Consider the following 19,187-nt stretch of genomic DNA (forward strand, 5'->3'; position numbering starts at 1 on the left):
GACAACTAGGTCGCTACGCCGACCTCGACACGTTTCTAATCCAAACATGCCGCGTGGCCACTGCTGACGGCGCAAAGGGAAAACGTTGGCGCTGCCGTCGGGCCAACTTACTCGCCTGTGGCAGACGCTGGTTGGTTAGCAATCCCCTAACAACGTGTCGGTGTTTACCGACATGGCGGGGACCGGCAAGAAAGCCGAAGGGCTTTTTCGGCAAAGTATCGGCTGGCAGACACTATTGCGCTTCACAATTTTGGCCCTAGCATGGCTCGTCGGCTTCAGCTCACGCCTGTTCGCCGTAATACGCTTCGAGAGCATTATCCACGAGTTCGACCCATGGTAAGACGCCCGGTGCTTGTGGGTCGCCGCCGTTTCGATTGGTGTAGACGTACACCGCGTGTAGAAGGGGTTCCGCATGCGGTTCTTTTGGAAAGCGTGAGCTAACTTGAGGCAGTGTACGAGTTTTTCTTCCTGGAGTCTGCGCGCCGGCGCGACGCGAACCCGAGGCGCGCGAAACACGACGCTCACGGCTGCGTGTCACGATTCCCGTTCTGGCCCGCAATCACTGCAGGCCCCTACCTCGCACGAAACTACAAGCTTTGTAACTTCAGCGAAATTATTTTCCTCGCACGCTTACCTCACACGTGTCATTTAAGTGACTCGAAGCACCTGAACGTGTCACAGACGCCACTTACCTTTTTCAATGTTGAGATACAGTACTAATGATTGTAGTAAGAGCCATATTTACAGCACCTTCTTTCAACGTGCGTGTAATTAAGCCGCTCGAAATGGTAGACCACGCGTTTCGGTGTCGCGTGTATACGTGTCGCCCACACAGCTTGCCGAAAGGACGGCGTGGTTGTGTGCAAAGCATCTAAATCGGAGCATTTTCTGACATATTCTGGCCTCTTCTTATGACGGACGAATACGGAACCACAGTCCCGCGTTGCTGGCGCAGATCCGCAGCTGCGTAAAACAGCGTGCGACTTGCCGTGGTGGCGTAGTTGCCAAAGCTTTCTGCTCTGATGCCGCTGGTTCGATTTCGTTTAATGCGTGTACACGACCTCATGTTGCGTGTGTTAAAAACCCCGCAGTTGAGATTATTCCGAGGCCCCTCCCACTACGACGTGCCTTGCGGACGATATTTGCAAACTAGCACACCCTAGAGCTAGAACCTGCTTTCAGGAGAATCGCTTGGGATTGGGCTGGTTGGTTCGCAATCACCGGAAATTTCAGCGTGAACGTAAGAGTACAAGAGACCGTGATGATTATCAACTAAATTTGCTGACTATGAAGTGCACATGTATACGTTGAAGCATTGCACCGCTTACAGAAGTGCTACAAAATGACTCTGCTGTAATATCAGATAAATGTGGAGTGGGCTCTTATTTTTCTGTTGAAATGACAGAAGCTATGCTAACGCATGTGTCTGCCTTGTCTACTAATGTTTTGACAACTTCAAGTGCAAGGCGGTTGTGTTTGTGCTTTTGGCAGTGTCGGTTACCATGGGGTAAATACATATGGGCGTTATGTAACCTTGATGAAAAATAGTGTTTGGAACTACATAAACTAAAAAACAATTGCAGATTCACCAAAGCATCGTACACATACGTACAATAGCTGAGAGCGCACTATCAAATTACACAAGAATGGAAGACTAGCGGTTTGTTTATTGTGATCTAAAAAGTACTTTCGTTTTAACGTACTAAAAGAAACTAAACTACCACTCTAAGTCATCTAGTCGAAAGTGACATGGGCTGTGAGAGTTGTGTATGTTGTCAAGAGGGTCGTGCAAATGCATTTTATAGACTCCTAAAATCAATTTTTGTTTTTCACTTGAAAATTTGAGTCCTGTTTCTCTGCATTCGTTCCTCTATAAAAGAGGCTTCCTTTCCACAGCAATTAACAATTACAGCGGAGAAATCCATTGCTTTCTTGTTTCTTTTTCTGCAGTGTAAGCTATAATGTCACAGCACAGCATTGCAAATGAACTATGAGAGCAAAAATTTGAGGCATCGCGATAGCAGGCTATTTCTAAAGCAACTGTAGACCTTTGAACCAAGCCCTTTACCCTTTGGGACACGCATTAGGATGTAGCCACCGGAAAAAGTTGCAACTGCCTGTGTATGCTTTTGATAACCAAAATTTCACTTGAAAACCATAACTATCTCATAAGTAAATCAGTTAGGTCGTGTCCAAATTGTAAACACGCCATCGTAAACGTGACCACCGTTTCCCAACCATTGTTACAATAGAAAACGTATACGCACTATTGTGATCTGTAGCCCTTATATATTAAGGTGACAGCTTCAGTTTTGCTTCAAGGTATGAACCTGGTGAATTTTAACGTACTAAAGCTAGATTATCTTATTTGTACACTGATCGAAAAAATTTATTCGTTTTTCTCAAAACTTGATTTTTTGCACTTTCTTGTTGCGCAAACAGTTGTAACTTTTAAGTGAATAATTCTTTTTCAATGCAACTTCGCAGGCTTATTTCTTTATTACGAGACTGCAATAAACTATGATTTTTAAAAACAGATCGTAAGTTTTGGTGGAATAGCGACTTATTTCAAGGAATGTAGACAAAAATGACATTTTTCTATTCTCTGTGGTATTTTAACTAACCTAATTACCAAATATTGGATGGAAAAGGTCCTAGTTAGTTGAACAGTAAGGTTAGTTGGCTACCTCTGTACCGAAAATTTTGCAATTCCTGCGATCCATTCATTAGTTATGAATGTTCCCGTACCAGCCAAGTTCGGGGTATTTTTTGTAAATTACGAGCATCAATATTATTCTTACTATTTTTAACTCTTGAACATCATAAAAGGCGGTCTTTATTTATCGCGTGAAATTTAAAAAAATTGTAAGAAAGGTGGTGACATACCTCAACTATTTGAAGTTCGTGTTAAAATTGGCATGGTTGTTTTGATAACATGACATTGATCCCTTTAAGATGTCATTGTAAAGGTACAGATGAGTTTGTTTCTTGTTTTAATAGTGTCCCTTTCGAACGACACCATTTGTTTTACCCCTAACAACAGTAATTGTGCCGTCCAAATTACCCTCGCCCCTCTCAACTTGTGCAGGTTCAACTACCGGTCGACACATTACATGGTAAAGCATGGGTTTTACAACTTCCTCAACTGGTTCGACGAAAGGGCGTGGTACCCACTCGGAAGAATCGTGGGTGGAACGGTAGGCGGTTTTGCTCCTTTTGCATCTTGTTTTGCCGTCATTGCAACAATGCAGTGACCATGGTTTCTGTGGGATGGCGGCGGTGCGCTTTCCTGTTGCAATCTTCTTTTTCCTGTGCCACGCTGCTCTGAAATGCAGAATGATGACTGTGCAAAATTATCTTAGCAATTCTCTTCAGTGACAGGCAGCCGCTGTTGTTATAGGCAAGAGCATTCTTGACCTTTGTCCTGCGAAAAGGTTGGAGGCCATTGAAATGACGCTGCTGTGCAACCTTTGCTCTGAGCGATTAGCATGCGTTCGCATCCTCAGAAGCTGTGCACACACAAGCTGCCTTTCCTTTTTGCATGTCACGGCTGTCTGCTAGGTATTATTGTGTTGGTAATTGTTGCGCTTGAAGACTCCACATGTCGGCAGTCCGTGAGCAGTAGTTGTTAGCACGAAACAATAGATGTTTCAAACTACCGGGGTGGATGCCAAGCTACAGCAAAATTAGTGGAAAAATGTTTGGATGCACTTATAACAAAGGCGCCAATTCGAGCCACTAAAGTCTGAGCTGGATCGTTTTGTTATGCGCAGGTGTTTGCTGTATAGTTTTGAGAGTAAACTGTCTCTAAAACATTTTTTGCCATTTGGTGACAAACATACTGACAAAGCCAATTTTTACATTTTTACGAGAAACTGCACCTTTGAAATTACGCTAGTCAGTTCTTTGCCGGCACAATTTCCGTGCCATTGCACATTTGTAGTAGACTTTTTTCATGGAGCTAGCAAGTAAGCCTTGTTTTTCTATCCTTTTTTTCGTCAGTCTAAAGCTTAGCTAACTTTAGTCATGCTTATTCTCATCTTTGTTGCTGTAATTTTTTAATGACGCCAAGTTTTTTTTTTTTTTTTTTTTTCAATTTGTTGAATGTAAATTAAGGTTTACCGAACCAAAATCTAACATTAAATAAAAAAAAATTTGCATTACTTTATGGTTTTCTGTGCACATTAGAAATAAAAATTGCATTTGACTACCAGGCTCGACTTTCAAAATTTGCTTCAAGATTAACTTAGACTATTCTAGAACTTTCCCTTTTGTTGCTCCAAAGCTGCTCAAAAATGGCTGTATTTTTGCTCCTGGAACTTCTTCAAAATGCTCTGCGCTTCTGCCCCAATTTGCTTGAATATAAAGTGTTTATTGGTTCATGCGTTAGAAGCTTGGTGTCGTGTGCTCGGTGCCTTGTAACAAGCATTTGCATTCCCTTGTGCGTGCAGTGTGCTGAATGTCATGATCATCATCTAAAAATGAGATCCATGCACATTTATCACTCCTGTGCAAATTTATTGCTTCTAATATGACTAATTCGTTTCAAAATATTTAACTCTAGTTTCTGCCTGTAACGGTTATTATGGCACACTTGCCAAAAAGTGTAGATTAAATTACTCTTTCGTTATGGCTGTATGCATGACAGTTCGCTTATTACAATTGGAGATGGCACAACACTCAAGACATGCATTATAGCCACGGAAACCCATTTATTGTGAACTAGGGCCACAAGTGGATGACACTTGTTGTATGCTTTTGTCTGGATAGCTCTCTCTTCTTATCAGTTATAGGTATTGTTACTTCACTTCGTATGTAAAACAAAAGCTCATTAGAATGTACTCGATTAAGTTGTAGTTCATGACTAAGAAGCAGTCGTTTTAAACCCTTAATTCATTGTCACCCACTTTGTTTCACTACCATTGAAGCTGTACTATCGTTGTTTCTTTCTCCAGGTATGAAGTTGTGCTATAATGGTTGTACTGTACCTGCCGAGCTCCTACTGCACTGCTGTGTTATTGTGCCCTGTTTGGCCTGCAATACATTTCTAATTAATTTCACTGCTTCTTTTTTTCTTTCGTCTCCCAAATTCGCTCTCATATAGGTGTACCCTGGACTAATGATAACTTCTGGGGCCATTCACTACGTTCTTAGCCTTTTGCACATAACTGTTCACATACGTGACGTCTGTGTCTTCCTAGCGCCTGTGTTTAGGTAAGTGTTTAAGTAGTGCTCCTTGGATTTTTTTGTTGTAAAGTGGCACCCACTTTGTGGAGTAGAAATGTCGCAGCTTTTTTTTTTAAACACCATCCTGAGCATGCTGTGACATTATCATTCCCACTTTCAGCTGAAACTAAGTGCTTAGTCTCATCTGGCAGATGTGAGGCTAGGAAAGAGTTTCTTACACTACGCTACCAAACTTAGCAACATTGTGAAGCTTTTCAAAAAGGTTATTGCCCAAGAAATCGCATGCTGAAGGCACAAACTTAGCTAGTGAAAATGTGCACAAGGTTTTGCAGCTTTGTCATGTTGAGGAAGCTGAGGCTCTAACAATTAAGTTTCTGTCTATACCTGTTTATACCAAAGTGACATGTTCGTGTTTTTTTTTTTTAACTATAAGCAGCCATTGTAGCATGGTTTCTGTTTTTCTGCTGAGCCCAGCAACGGTGCCCATAATATTAAATTTATTTTATTTACAATGTGTAATCATGAAACATGAATGGGTAGGGAGGCACTGGGAGGTCCCAAGGTAAAAACCGCAGGCAGAACTGCAGGCGATTCAAGATACAAACATCCCCCCCTCCCACCCCACCCCACCCCACCCCCCCAATGTTACTTGTAGTTCAAAAGGGCGCTCTCTTGCTCTAAAACCTTCCAAGTTTAACTGCTTACCACACTGTTCGCGTCTTTGTATTCGTAACCAGAAATTTTTATCGCCGGTAAAGGTAGTTAGTATTTGTTCTCAGGTAGTTCTCCTCGCTGCGGGACTAGAATTATTTTCACTGAAGTGAATGTCACCATGGATGGCATTACTGAAGGCTGTGCGTTCCTTTTTGCAGTGGATTGACAGCGCTCGCAACCTACTTTTTAACTAAAGAGCTCTGGAATGATGCTGCAGGACTTTTTGCCGCCTGCTTTATCGCTATTGGCAAGTATTATTGCATTTCACTGCACTTCCCATGCACACACAAAAAAAAATGCCATATTTTTTAGCGTGCTGTTCGTTCTAAAGTTGTTTGTGTGGCTGACTTCTAATGGGTGTGAATGGATGCGTAGTGTATCTTTGGTTCATGTTGCCTTAGTGTGGGTTTTGTGTTTACAAAATTATCTGATGGATAGTTGGCAGCTGTGGTGGTGAAATGACGGGTGTTGTGCTGTTATGTTCAACTCTTGACCGCAGAAGCTGTTCCTTGCTGAGGTGACATACAAAACTTTGTCCATGGGTACAGAATTCCATTGCACGTTACTGGAATCCAGGAGGGCTAAATAGATCTTCAGCTCTACACTGTAGTGTGCTTCTTAAAAAAAGCCGAGATGCGGTACTATCAGCATATAAAACTTCCATTTGAATTTAGCCGTCATTAAACATTCAAGCCGCAAAATGCACACTAATTTTCAGTTAAAAGGTGCCTGTAACACTGCACTGATGACCCTTTAGTGCTGTGAAAGTAAAATAAGAGTCGCACAGAAAACATGGATATCGGTGCACACTGAAGAATTTGTCTTCTCTACCCGTCCCAGCATTGTATGAAAGAGAGAAGTCACTTGTTTTGTTACAGAAATCCGTTAAGAAAAGGCTTATGTCAATATTTTACACATCTCCCATTCACTGGAATAGTTAGCCTTTTAGATGGGACAAGTTTGGTCCGGATGGATCAAGCGGTTGGTACGAGTTGCGCCATGCGTCGAGAGGTTTGTGCCCGCACACTGACAGCTTACGGATTGGCAAACGTTCCCTATTGCAGTGCCTGGCTATATCAGTCGGTCGGTGGCTGGCAGCTATGACAACGAGGGCATTGCCATCTTTGCGCTCATGTTCACCTACTTCCTCTGGGTCAAGGCAGTCAAGACGGGCGCCATTTTTTGGGCCGTGCTCACCGCGCTGTCTTACTTCTACATGGTGAGTGGCTGGGTGGGCTGCACAATCGCTGAGAAACTGTGCACCTTTCATATCTGCGGGGGGGGGGGGGATGGATATTTGCTGTTGGTGGAGTTAACTGCAAAGAACTCGGTTAACATGGAGTGGAAGTTACTACTGCTGTTGAAGCGTTATTCTTTTCTATTTTTTCCCTGACAGGTTTCTGCTTGGGGTGGCTATGTATTTATCATCAACCTCATCCCTTTGCACGTGTTTGTGCTGCTGCTGATGAACCGGTTTTCTAATCGAATCTACATCGGTGAGTGTTCTCAGTGACTCGCTTCGGTAAACTATATGGTGTTGTCGAGCCTGTCAAGCCTTTGCAAACGCTCATGTAACACAGATTTAAAAAAAATTCTGCATCTGCTTAGGGCCATTTTTCCAAGTGTGCTTGTTCCACGCCTGATAGATAATCAAAGCCTTCGTTTTGTTCCAGCCTACAACACCTTCTTCATCCTTGGCCTCCTGCTGTCTATGCAAATCCCATTTGTGGGCTTTCAGCCCGTCCGCACCAGCGAACACATGGCTTCGGCAGGTGAGATCTGCAATGCTCTCCCCTGGCATGTCCTCACCCTTCCCAATACCACGTACACTGTCGTGGTGCCCCAAAGCACCAGCCAGTAGTAATCATGCACTCCTGCATTGCAAGTGAAGCTCCTCGCTTTAATCAAGGTTATTGATGTTTTCAGCTATATGGCAATCCGCGTGTTCACTCTAGAAGAGTACCGATTGTTTGTACCGTTTCAGTTGTGCAAAGGGTAAAAATGAAGAAAGAGGGAAGGAAGTGCTTGAGGTATTCAGCTGCTGCCACATAGCCCTTTGCCTGCATTAGGGGAATGATGGTTTTGTTGTGTATGTGCCATTGGGTGTGTGTGTGTGTGTGTGGTTTCAAGAAGTGAACTTGATGGGTTGTTGTCTGCTCTCCTTTGCAGGCGTGTTTGTGCTGCTGAATGCTTACGCCCTGCTCAAGTACCTGCAGACCTTTTTCTCTCGTTCCGAGATGAAAACCCTGTTCTTTGGTGCCGTGGCTGCAGTGGCGGCGTTGGTGTTTCTAGCCGTGGTGGTGCTCACGTACGCCGGTAGGTTAGCGCTCACAAAGGTGGTTGCACAACTTGGGTTATTCGAATTTAAACGTGATTGTGTGGGGCTATGAATGTGACAAACGGACTGCATATAGCATTGAGAAATCATTTCTGGCTGTTACAACTGTAGCTGCACTACGGTTCAGCGAACTGCTGCTTAACGCCTCTTTGTTTCCACGCAGGCTACATTGCTCCCTGGAGTGGCCGTTTCTACTCCCTGTGGGACACGGGATATGCCAAGATCCACATTCCCATTATCGCCTCGGTCTCCGAGCACCAACCGACCACCTGGTTCTCGTTCTTCTTTGACCTGCACGCCCTGGTGGCTACGTTCCCCGTCGGCCTCTGGTTCTGCGTCAAGCACATCAACGACGAACGGGTGTTCAGTGAGTGCTTGCTTCTCTCGAGTGGCTCATGTGGAACAAGGACTGCGCCCTTCAGTGTGCGGCAGACTTTAATTTGTCTAGCTGAACCTCGGATGTGTAAACAGCCATGTTTTGTGGGGAAGTTCTAAGGTCCCAGAGGCGAATTTTCAGAGCCTTCTCAATTGCCATTGTGGCTTCTTTTTCTGATGGAGGCAAAAAACAGAACTGTAACGAAAGATCCTCGAGTGGTCTAATCTGTAGCATTCCCTTATGGCGCGCCTCATAGCTCAAATGTCGCTTTGGCACGTAAAACTCCAATTTGAGCCAAAGCCTGCCCAAATGCACCTTATTAAGAAACTGGTACCGTGTAAACGGGAATATAGGCCGACCCCTTGACTTCAGGTGGGAAAAGTTGACAAAAAAATAATTCGGCACAGAAGCGCACACACAATGTCTATTTATTTTCAACGCCCGTCCGTCACTACCACTCACTATGCCTGCCTAAGTCACTCGTCCGAGCTGTCAGAGTTGTCCGAGGATGACTGCTTCTCACTGTCATCTTCAATGCCGTCGAACGCGTTGCTGATGGAGCACTTACTAAACGCTCGTGCAACTGTCGTTGGGCAGCGACTGCCAAGAGGACACCCAGCTTGACACGGTCGCGAGGGGCAGCCAACCCGTAAATGTCTTTTCGTTGTCGCCTGCTATCCACTCATTGTACAGTTGGAGCCGGTCCGCGGATGGTTTTCGCTGTAACCGGCAGCGATCGTGATCGAAGTTCCTTAACGAAGTCCGCCAATTTGTTCCCCAACTCGGGGTGCACCGCTTGACGTCTACGGAACAATCTGTTCCGGGGGTTGCACGCGCACAGCTTAGCTTTCTGGCTCTGCCAGTACCGCACACTTTTCTCCGAAACACCAAACTGGCGTTGCGCCGCCATATTCCCATTCTGCTCGGCAACTCAGTCGCCTTCAGCTTAAACGCAGCAGTGAACTGGCGTCAACTTCCGCCACTCATCTCGGAGCAGACATGTACAGAAATTCACGCACGCACACACACGACGAGTAAAAGACTAAAAACTAGAGAAAAGTGAAAAGCAAATAAAGGCCCGGTAGTGCGAGAGAGCAGTCCGACACAAAGGGCGATGGCAACGGTTGCCAGACAAGAATTTACATTCTGCCAATGACCACTATATAAGACAAGGGGCGACTTTTGTGCAGATTTTTTTGGAAGAAACTCGACCTATATATTGGTTTATGCGGTATTTAGGGTTTTAAATGGAAAAATTTTATTTTGTGCACTTTTTTGGCAGCTAGAAAACTTCATTATTTGTTCCCTTGATGAAACCTGGGCCCAACGCTTATGCACTCAAATACTGAATTAATACTGCAAAGCTATGTATTGGATGTACTTGTAGCATTTGTTTAGACTGAGTCCCTGGCCCCAGAGGTGACCTGCTGGCAAAATTCCTTAAATGCAACATTCTTCATAGCTTCGAGCATCATTGCTTCACGTTCGAGATGGATATAAAAACATCCACTAACTGGTCGATGTTACAGTGGGGTCAGAACTGAAACTTAAATTGATACTGCTATAATTTTCGTTCTTATTAAAAGAATCTTTGAGTCCCTAATATAACTGACAACCTTATTGTTTTTTGTATTCAATTAAACCATTCACTCGTGCAGGGGTGAGACAGCTGCGCATATTGCACAGATTTGATACAAATTTGTTTTCCTGCGCCAGGCTGCTCCAAAAGCTTGAAAATTGGTAAAATTGCGCCAAACTGCTCCAAAACAGTCTGAGAGCCAACCATTTTAACGCTGCCATCAGTTTCAGTGGGGAAAAATGCTTACTGACCGCATAATTTTCCGTTACCCCCAAGGTGATGCTGTTTGTAAAAATTAATTGATTGATCATTCAATAAAAAACCCGCATAAAATGGTCCCCGAAATAGTTATTTCGGACGTCAGAATGTCGGGTTGCGCATGTTTTATTCTGTACGTTTTTAAAGCTTTCCCATCGAAAATCATTGCAAAGTCCTGTATGAAAATACTAATGTTTACTGAGGTGACAAAACTTGTTCAAGAATGACAAAACGGCAATTTCCTGAGCGCCGTATCTCCGGAACGACATTGCGTACGTATACGGGGCGCCGCCATCTTGGTATGGTGAAGATCGGAAAACATGGCCAGCGGGCTTAGCAGTTGCTCGTAGTTCAGGTTAGTTCAGGCAGACCACTCTTCGCAGATTTCTACCGTGCTTTTGGTTATGGGGGTGGCTAGGTTTACATTTAGTTTTGATCTGTTACGGGAAGTTGCGCCACTCGGAAGGTGGAGTTCATAAAAACAACGTGGTGCCCGCGAATTCACCCCGTTTCGTGTGAGGCGCGGTGCGCACTTGAAGTGAAATTTCGGACTCATTGCGTTGTTTAAACGGGGAGTTATTGCTGCCTTTGACAGCGAGCTTGCGAGTGGCGGGATTGGGACAGTCGACACTTCAAAAGGGGCGGTGCAGGCTATATCGCCGCAAAATGTTCAAGCGGTGTCCGATAGCGGGACGGGCTATTATTGCACGCTAGTAATAATGGTTCATCTATCTGAAGTGAAATTTAATGCCAAAAGGGAGATGACTAAACATATTAACATTACTCAAATTACGATCAATCTTTGTGAACGTGCACCTTAGTGTTTGAAATGTGAAAGCTGGTGGGGTGCGACGGCTGTCACCTCGCTTTGCACAACTTTTGCCGTGGCTCTACATTTGTTCTTAAAGCCGAGTCTGGGATTACAAAAATAATAATTTCGGCATTCCCATAATAATAAAAATGCCTTACGATTGCTTAGTTCTTCAATTCGATATTTTCAACGGAACTCCATGCTATCTATACATAGAGCCCAAGAATTTAAAAATGGTTTGTAAAAACGTAGTGCATTTGCTACCTCGTGATACTCTGGTAGAAAAACTGTTAAGAGGCTAATTGTTTGTTATATACGTTAAAAACCAATTAAAAAGTGCTCTTTGCCCCCGAGTTGCCAAAAATTTGATTTTTTGGGTACCTAAGGTGACATAATAAATGTCGTTAACTGCTCCAAACCAAGGTTCTTCTGCTCCGAAATCGAGATTTTGCTGCTCCAAAAACTGCTCCCAAACTTGATTCAGCTGTCTCACCCCTGCTCGTGTAATTCCAGCGTCCACAGGCTTCATTAGATTGGTCTGTAACATCGCTTTCCCAACCTGCTTTTCACTTAAAATGGCAGAAGGTGGCATGAATAAAACACCTTAAGAATTGAACACGTACGAGCATCTCTTTTGTCTGATCCCAGCTGGCGCTTACCAGTTCTGTTGTCTCCCTCCCTCCCTTCCCGTGGTGGTGCAGTCGTGCTGTATGCGGTGACGTCGGTGTACTTTGCGGGCGTGATGGTGCGGCTGATGCTGACGCTGACGCCCGTGGTGTGCGTGCTGAGCGCCATTGCCTTCTCGAGCGTGCTGAAGCTGTACCTGCAGGAGGAGGAGCCCAAGGGGGGCCAGCAGGCCAACCACCAGGGCGCAGCCGGGCAGGCCAGCAGCAGCAGCCAGGGCGACAGCGACGACAGCGACTCGCCCGACAGCCGCGAGAACAAGAAGAACCTCTACGACAAGGTGTGCCCTGACTAGGGGGTCAAGCGGCACTTTTCAAAAGAAGTAGGGCTTGGCAAAAAGCTTGGTGCAAGTAGAAAGAGTCTAAACGTACATGTGGTGAGAAGGTGGTGAGAGCGGTAGAAGATTCGAAAGAGGGGTTTATGGTTTAGGATGGGAGGGACACGAGAGCTGTAAGGTATTTCTTTTTACATCTTCATTCATGTGTGGTGTAGCAGTTGTTCACGAGCTTGTTTTGGAATCAAAAGTAACGACTGAACCTGTGGTTGCGGCAACCGTGTTCTTGTTTGATACTCGCAGGCGGGCAAGCTGCGCAAGATCAAGTCTGACCAGGGCCGCGAGAACACGGGGCTGGGCACCAATGTGCGCAGCATCGTGGTGGTGGTGCTCATGATGATCCTCATGATGTTCGCCGTCCACTGCACCTGGGTCACCAGCAACGCCTACTCCAGCCCCAGCATCGTGCTCGCCTCCTACAGCGGCGACGGGTGAGCCTCCCCCGAGTTATCCCAGTGCGTTGTGAGCCTCAGGTTTCAGTGGACTCCTTGTGAGTGTTACAGCATTGCGCTGAACCTCGCCCACTAATGTGAAGGTGTCATTGTGAAGCTTAGCACAAGCTTTGCTCACTTACTGTCTTCACGTGTCCTCGTGGCGTTGCGCCAAGGTATTGAATATTGTTGCTGACATCTCTAACATTCAAATGCCATTCCATCGACCAAAGACCTTGCAATGCTTTTTAGGGCTGACCTTGAAGGAATGAGCGCCATTGTGACTGTCGAAACTGAACCTCGTGTGCATTGTCTTTATTTTAGCACAAACAAACGTTGGGCAAAGTGTTGAAGGAGTACTGAAACGAAATGTCAAAGCTGGAATAACTATGTAAAAGGTTTCCTTTGTATATGGAGATATCTCCCACAAAGTTTCAGCAGTAACTGTTCAGTATAACATATTTTAAATCAAATTTATTCTTTGCACGCACGAGAAAGCTCAGAACGAATACCCTTTTGCAATCGGCATCAGCATGATGCCATCGGCTCCTCCTGGCCCCAAACTTGACGTGAGGGCTTCCGTGACGTGGCCAACGCGCTGGCTGTGGTTTGCGCATGCTGTTCCACTGTGTGCATCACATCACGGTTTTGAGACTGATATATGCTGCCCGGAGTGTTGATGGTAGAGACCATGGCCGGTCTGGGCGCGTGCACGGGTTCACACCGGAAGTGGTGTGACGAAAAGTGACGTCACGAGTGCCCTCCTGTCATGGCAGCTGCCTCAGTGTTTGTTTCGTCGAAACCACACTAACACGAATAAACCAGGCGGTAAATAATTATTTATGCTGCTATCGACCGTTTAGTGTGCCATTCTATGATTAGTGGGCTGGTAGGCACCCATAAGCAGCGAAAGCAACTTGACACGAAAAATGTCAGCACTCTTTTAGGCAACTAGCTTTGTCAATTGTGAACGTTTCGCTAAGCAACGCAGTCGCTTAGCAATTTGCCATAATTTTTTGATGGAGGAGGCTGGTGGTCAAGCCACAAGTGGTTTCGGGGCAGCGCCAACTGCCCCAACAATGTTGTAATGGACTTTCACTGATACTAGCACTGCTTTGCTCTTATTAGGTCAAGGGCCATCTTGGACGACTTCAGGGAAGCTTACTACTGGCTGTCTCAAAACACTCACGAAAATGCACGGGTGATGTCATGGTGGGACTACGGGTACCAAATAGCAGGCATGGCCAACCGTACTACATTAGTGGACAACAACACGTGGAACAACAGTCACATTGCTCTGGTGAGCGTGCTCCTTGTCACTGCATGGCTCAATCTTAAACGCTGTAGTGCTTGGGCTTGAACTCGTGTTGGGTGCCTTGTCGCAGGTGGGAAAAGCCATGTCATCCAATGAAACTGCGGCGTACGAGATCATGAAGGCCTTGGATGTGGACTACGTCCTTGTAATTTTCGGCGGCGTCATTGGCTACTCTGGTGACGACATCAACAAGTTCCTCTGGATGGTCAGGATTGCCGAAGGAGAACACCCAAAGGACATAAAGGTAACGCAGTGTTGGCAGCATCGCCAGTGGTGTGGTGACCACAACGGATGTCTTCGTTGCGGGCTGTGTTCTGAACTTGATGTTTTTGTTTTCTATAGGAAACCGACTATTTTAACGACAAGGGCGAGTTCCGAGTGGACGAATATGGATCCCAAACACTACTCAACTGCCTCATGTACAAGATGAGTTACTACCGCTTTGGCGAAGTCCAGGTGAGATCTGTTTTGGTGCATGTATTTGTGTGTGTCCTTTAGGAAATGGAGTTGTAAGCATCCCACTGTAAAGTTGACTGATGGTACTTCATTATTCAAGCTGTAGTGGGATTCACGATTGGGATAATTCTTTGCTGTTGCTTCACTTATTTACACAAATGTTTATAGTACGAGCAGGGGCATTGCTCATCACCATCATCATCAGCCTACTCAGGTCCACTGCAGAACGAAGGCCTCTCTCATTGACCTCCAACCACTCCTGCCCTGCGCTGCTCAAGTCCACAGCTTACCCCCGAATTTCTCTTTCCTCCCTCTGTTGGGTTAATGGCCTTCTACTACTATTACTAGCACAGCTTACTAGCGCAGATTAAACGTCTTGAATGCTCTTCTGTTATCCCCTCTTTAGGCACGCCTATATAAATGAGCATTGTGACGGGAGAGGAGAGGAGTGTCTTCCCTCAGTGGCTTAACGTTTCCCCTGCCCCCTAACATTGACAGCTGGACTACCGCTCCCCGCCGGGCTTTGACCGCACGCGCAACATGGAGATCGGCAACAAGCACTTCACGCTGGAGCACCTGGAGGAGGCGTACACGACAGAGCACTGGCTGGTGCGCATCTTCAAGGTCAAGAAGGAGCCCAACCGGCCACGCATCCCCTACTCCCAGCGTCAGGTCAAGGGGCAGTCCACCTACATCTCCAAAAAGGTAACAACGCCCATGGCAGCCTCCTCATCCACCCCCTATGGCAGTGCCAGCAGCAGCAGGCAGCCCTAGGTGAGCAGGACGACCACACTGCCTGCTGCCTGCTGCATTGAGCTGCCGCCTGCTGTGCCTGCACCCCTCCTGCCTTTTCGGAGTGAGGCGTACCGGTTTGCTGTGCGCTTTGCCCGTTAAACAGCTGCAAGCAACTTGACTAGGACACACGCTGGCGATCGCATCCTCTCTGAGACTAATACGACCTTGCTGCACTGCTCTTGCATCGAGAATCTGGCCCTGTTTGTTGTGCACTGCTGTAGTGAAGTGCACTCCCGTGAGTCGGGGACCTCTCTGACAAGAAGTCTGGGCATGCCACTGCTGAGATACAAGTCTTGGGTGCATTTTGTACGCGCAATCTGTGCACAGTAAGGGCCAAAGGGCAATAGCTGCATTAACGGCGTTGCAGTCATTCTTTTCGCCGCAGCCTAAAATTTGCCACAGGCCAGTATGCTGTGCTGCCGGGTTACTGCTGTGTGTTTTGACTTGAAAACAGCCCCCCCTCCCCTCCCCTTCCCCAACAGTGGCAAGGGGGGAAACTGTAAACCACATACGGGTGAACTGTATCATGCCACTGTAAGCCCAAAGACATAAGTTTGATTCTGGCTGCGGTGGCTTTTTTTTTTTTTTTCTTTTTTTGTGACAGTGAAAAATAGAAGTGCCCATGTGTTGAGACTTTAACGTACGCTAAAGGTTCCACCGGTTGTCAAAATTATTTGCGGAGACCTCCTCTAGAGTGCACCTCTCGCGTGTAAAACCCCCATTATTTGAATTTTGAAATTTTGCCCTTCTGCTAAATGCAGTGCCGCACCCATGTCAAGTTAAGCGGTGCAATACCCTTTTCAAACAGCGGCTGCTCGTCATTGTGATTTATCTGGGCACAAATATGCGGAAAATCTTCAGCAGGTCAGCAGGGTAGCTGTGCTTTCAAGAACTGCATGGCATGGTGTTGTGTAGAGGCCTACTTGTAGAATCAGTTTACGAGTAACACCGAGTCGCTGTACCTGTAGCCCACTATACACTGCCTTTGTCGGGTCTCAAACAAAAGACCATTGCCTTTTATACGTTGCCACAAAAGCTTCTACTGCATGTAAAGTGTGCTGTAGTGCCATTTTACGGCTTGCACCTTCAATGCTGCTTTGAAAAATAAAAAGTCACAAAGTAAATGGGCTTAGATATGGATATAACTGACCGGTAGGCTCTGAGCGCACAGTGGGATAGACGAAAAGGTTGTGAGGTTGTAACTCCTTCCTTAAAAAAATAAAGCATGGAAGTTTTTCTATTAAATACTACCTACATTAGTACTTGTGAACGTGTTCTGTAACGATGAAGCTGTCACGTTAGTAGTAAGAATGGAAAGTGCAGGCTCTTTCCATGGGCATCCTGAAGGGAGTTGTCTTGCAAAAATTGTACTTCAAGCAGCAGAGCCAGATAGGACATGCAATTTTCAGCTGCATGGTGCAAGTGAATGTAGTGCCGTCAAAGGTTCGTGGTGCTTCAAAGGACTAATCGTCATGTTTTTCGAGCGGCATTTGTGAGCTGCTTGAGGTATCACCAGTGCACGCAGCACAGACAGAATTTATGCATGAAACTGTGCACCACTTAACAATCAAATTACATGCTTGGCACATGATTTCTTCCTCACATGCGGCACTTAATCTTTGGTATTGGAAGTGTGATGTGCTCATGTGAAATTGTGCCGCCTAGCATTGAGCCTGTCAAAGCTTGCCAAACATTTTTCGAAGAAAAGGGGGTGGGTAGTTGTGACTCGCACCGATAATTCTCTATCTGCTCGGCATTTGCACTACTACATGCCTTATGATGTGGCCGACAGCTGTAAAGTGCACCACAAGCTCAGTGAAAGCCGTTGACCAAACACCGTTTAGCTTCTGTTCAATGCTACGATCCACAAGTGCCACTCTCACTGCTGTTGGTTCCACCGCATGGCACTGATGTCGCCACTCCCAGTTACGGCGGATTATGTGCAGTGACATGACTTCGGATTGAAGTCTGCTATTAATTGGCGTTGGGGCCAGCCCTGCTTGCTCACAAACGTTTTTTGGGACAGTGGCGTTGCAGTGTCTTGCACAGCCTCATGGGGCCGGCGCGTTTTAACAGTAGTATTCACTATAAAGCTGGCTTTGATGCAATTACTTCTGCAATTACTATCGTATTTACTTGTCGGTTATGGACATGCAGAGGGGATGTATAGGTTCGTGATCATTTGCTTCTGTGGCCTTAGCTGGCCTACTTACAAGGTTGGCATTGCGGAAATGCATTTTAAGTGCATTTAACTCGTGGCAAAATTTACAGCTTCCCATTTACAGATCTTGTTGGGGGAAAAAAAAAAGCTTTCCTTTTACTGGATTTCAGTGCAGGCTTGTGGCCTCCTGGACTCTTAAGAGGCTGACCACATCCCCGTCCCAAACCTCCGTGCTCAGATAAATGCTTATTCCTCCTCTAACTAGATGAAAGCATTGCACATAGCTGATCGGGTCATCGTTGTCCTGCAACTAACAGAGTAGGGGGCAAATCGCACTAGAGCTTGCAGAATCAAATTGCTTTGGTGTGATGTGCTGGCTAAAAACATTTCTCCTCTCCTTTTCCAGACTTCTCGCAAGAAGAAGGGCTTCATCAAGGGCAGGCCCATGGTCATCAAAGGCAGGAAGACTAGGAGCATGTAGGATTATCAAATTTCTTGGTGAGAAGAAGAATTGCTCTGCAAGCCGCCATCTTCCTTGATGCGCGTGGAACTGCGCGTAGTCATCGTGTAAAGACACTTCTTTTTCCACTTGCTGCGGACAACCGTGGGTGCGCCTCCATCCAGTGTGTTGTGTGTGTGGGTGTGTACACGCATCGGGTTGCAAGTTTGGCCCTTCCGAGCAAGTGCAAGCACGGGCAGGCCAGCTGTTCTTTTCTTTTTTCCCTCCCCCTCCATCACTGCGTCTGCAGCCGACAGAGTAGCAGTTCCATCACCCATACAGAGAGGAAAGTGAGAGACATTATTTACCACTGTTTTTGTTGGGGCTTTTTTTTTTTTTTTTTTTTTTTTTTCCTGTTGGAACTTATTGTGGGACTAGAGTGCAGGAGCGTTTGCGTGGTGGCTTTTTGTTTGTTTGTTGGTGTTTTTACTTTATCCCATGCGTGAGTGGCTCATATTTGGAGGAAAGTGTCTGGGGTTGTTAATAATGAATTTGCTTTGGTAAATAAAATGCATTAATGAGGAATCGTCGCTGTGCCGCCTCTCTCTCTGTACAAACATGGTATAGTAAAGTGCTGAACTGTATTAAGCCATTAAATTTGCCAGGACTGAACTCTGAACTGTCTAACAGATACTTGTTGAGCATGCAGAGAAAAAAATACAACAGCAGTTGGCCAGTTTTTCACACATGTTCAAGCTATAATGGCTTTTGCTGTATTTGTATGGCCGTGACATGGAACTACAGGAGACAGGCCTACTACAAGTTATGCACTACAAAGGAAAGTTTGACATCCACCTCAATGCAGCCGTACGGCTACAAAGGAAAGCTGACAGCTTTCTCAGAAACTTAGCAGTTGAAGAGAAATTTGTCTTGGTCCAGGATTCGAACTCGGGACCATTGCTTAACCGGAGCAGTCGCTCTACCAACTGAGCAAACCAGGAGGCTAGCAGTTTGTAGCGCGAGAGCGAATTGATCAACTCAAAGCAAAAGACAGGTGTTAATGGACCAGATTTAGGGGAAAACCAGATTTAGCTGCATCCCCTAAATCTGGTTGATTAAGTTATGCACTGCTGCTTTGCAAGTTCCACACACTCTACAATCTCCAAGCATCTGGAGACTACCAAGTGATCCGTTGCGTCTTGTGTGACAAGACTTCAGTGGACCAGAGTTCCAACTCGCATCGACAACACAACTACCCCCCACTCAAGTCTGCATTGGGCCAACGAGAAATGGGATTGAATTTCCTCAC

At 45.8% G+C, this 19,187-nt stretch overlaps 1 protein-coding gene across 2 annotated transcripts; it reads left to right on the top strand.

The window, feature by feature from the left end:
* Positions 1-89: 89 nt before the first annotated feature.
* Stt3b (catalytic subunit 3B of the oligosaccharyltransferase complex) lies at positions 90-18,463 on the top strand. 2 transcript variants are annotated; one of them, XM_077706117.1, is made up of 16 exons: positions 90-336; positions 3,089-3,197; positions 5,105-5,214; positions 6,060-6,148; positions 6,966-7,120; positions 7,298-7,397; positions 7,575-7,673; positions 8,071-8,217; positions 8,403-8,606; positions 11,965-12,227; positions 12,525-12,712; positions 13,841-14,012; positions 14,098-14,271; positions 14,370-14,483; positions 14,982-15,257; positions 17,846-18,463. In XM_077706117.1, exons 1-15 carry the CDS (start codon positions 173-175, stop codon positions 15,255-15,257), a joined length of 2,364 nt encoding a protein of 787 aa, XP_077562243.1. In that variant the 5' UTR covers positions 90-172; the 3' UTR covers positions 17,846-18,463. The 2 variants fall into 2 exon arrangements, with proteins under 2 accessions (XP_077562243.1, XP_077562242.1); XM_077706116.1 differs by having other exon boundaries at positions 92-336; positions 14,982-15,188.
* Positions 18,464-19,187: the final 724 nt, after the last annotated feature.

The sequence above is a fragment of the Haemaphysalis longicornis genome, unplaced genomic scaffold, assembly GCF_048455015.1.
Source record: "Haemaphysalis longicornis isolate Haplotype H1 unplaced genomic scaffold, Haemaphysalis longicornis Haplotype H1 scaffold_4, whole genome shotgun sequence".
In the NCBI taxonomy this organism is placed as follows: domain Eukaryota; kingdom Metazoa; phylum Arthropoda; class Arachnida; order Ixodida; family Ixodidae; genus Haemaphysalis; species Haemaphysalis longicornis.

Coding starts and splice junctions, on each gene's coding strand:
- Stt3b (XM_077706116.1), top strand. CDS start 173: ATGGCGGGGACCGGCAAGAAAGCCGAAGGGCTTTTTCGGCAAAGTATC. Junction 3,198..5,104: donor GAAGAATCGTGGGTGGAACG/GTAGGCGGTTTT, acceptor GCTCTCATATAG/GTGTACCCTGGACTAATGAT. Junction 14,484..14,981: donor ACCGCTTTGGCGAAGTCCAG/GTGAGATCTGTT, acceptor TAACATTGACAG/CTGGACTACCGCTCCCCGCC.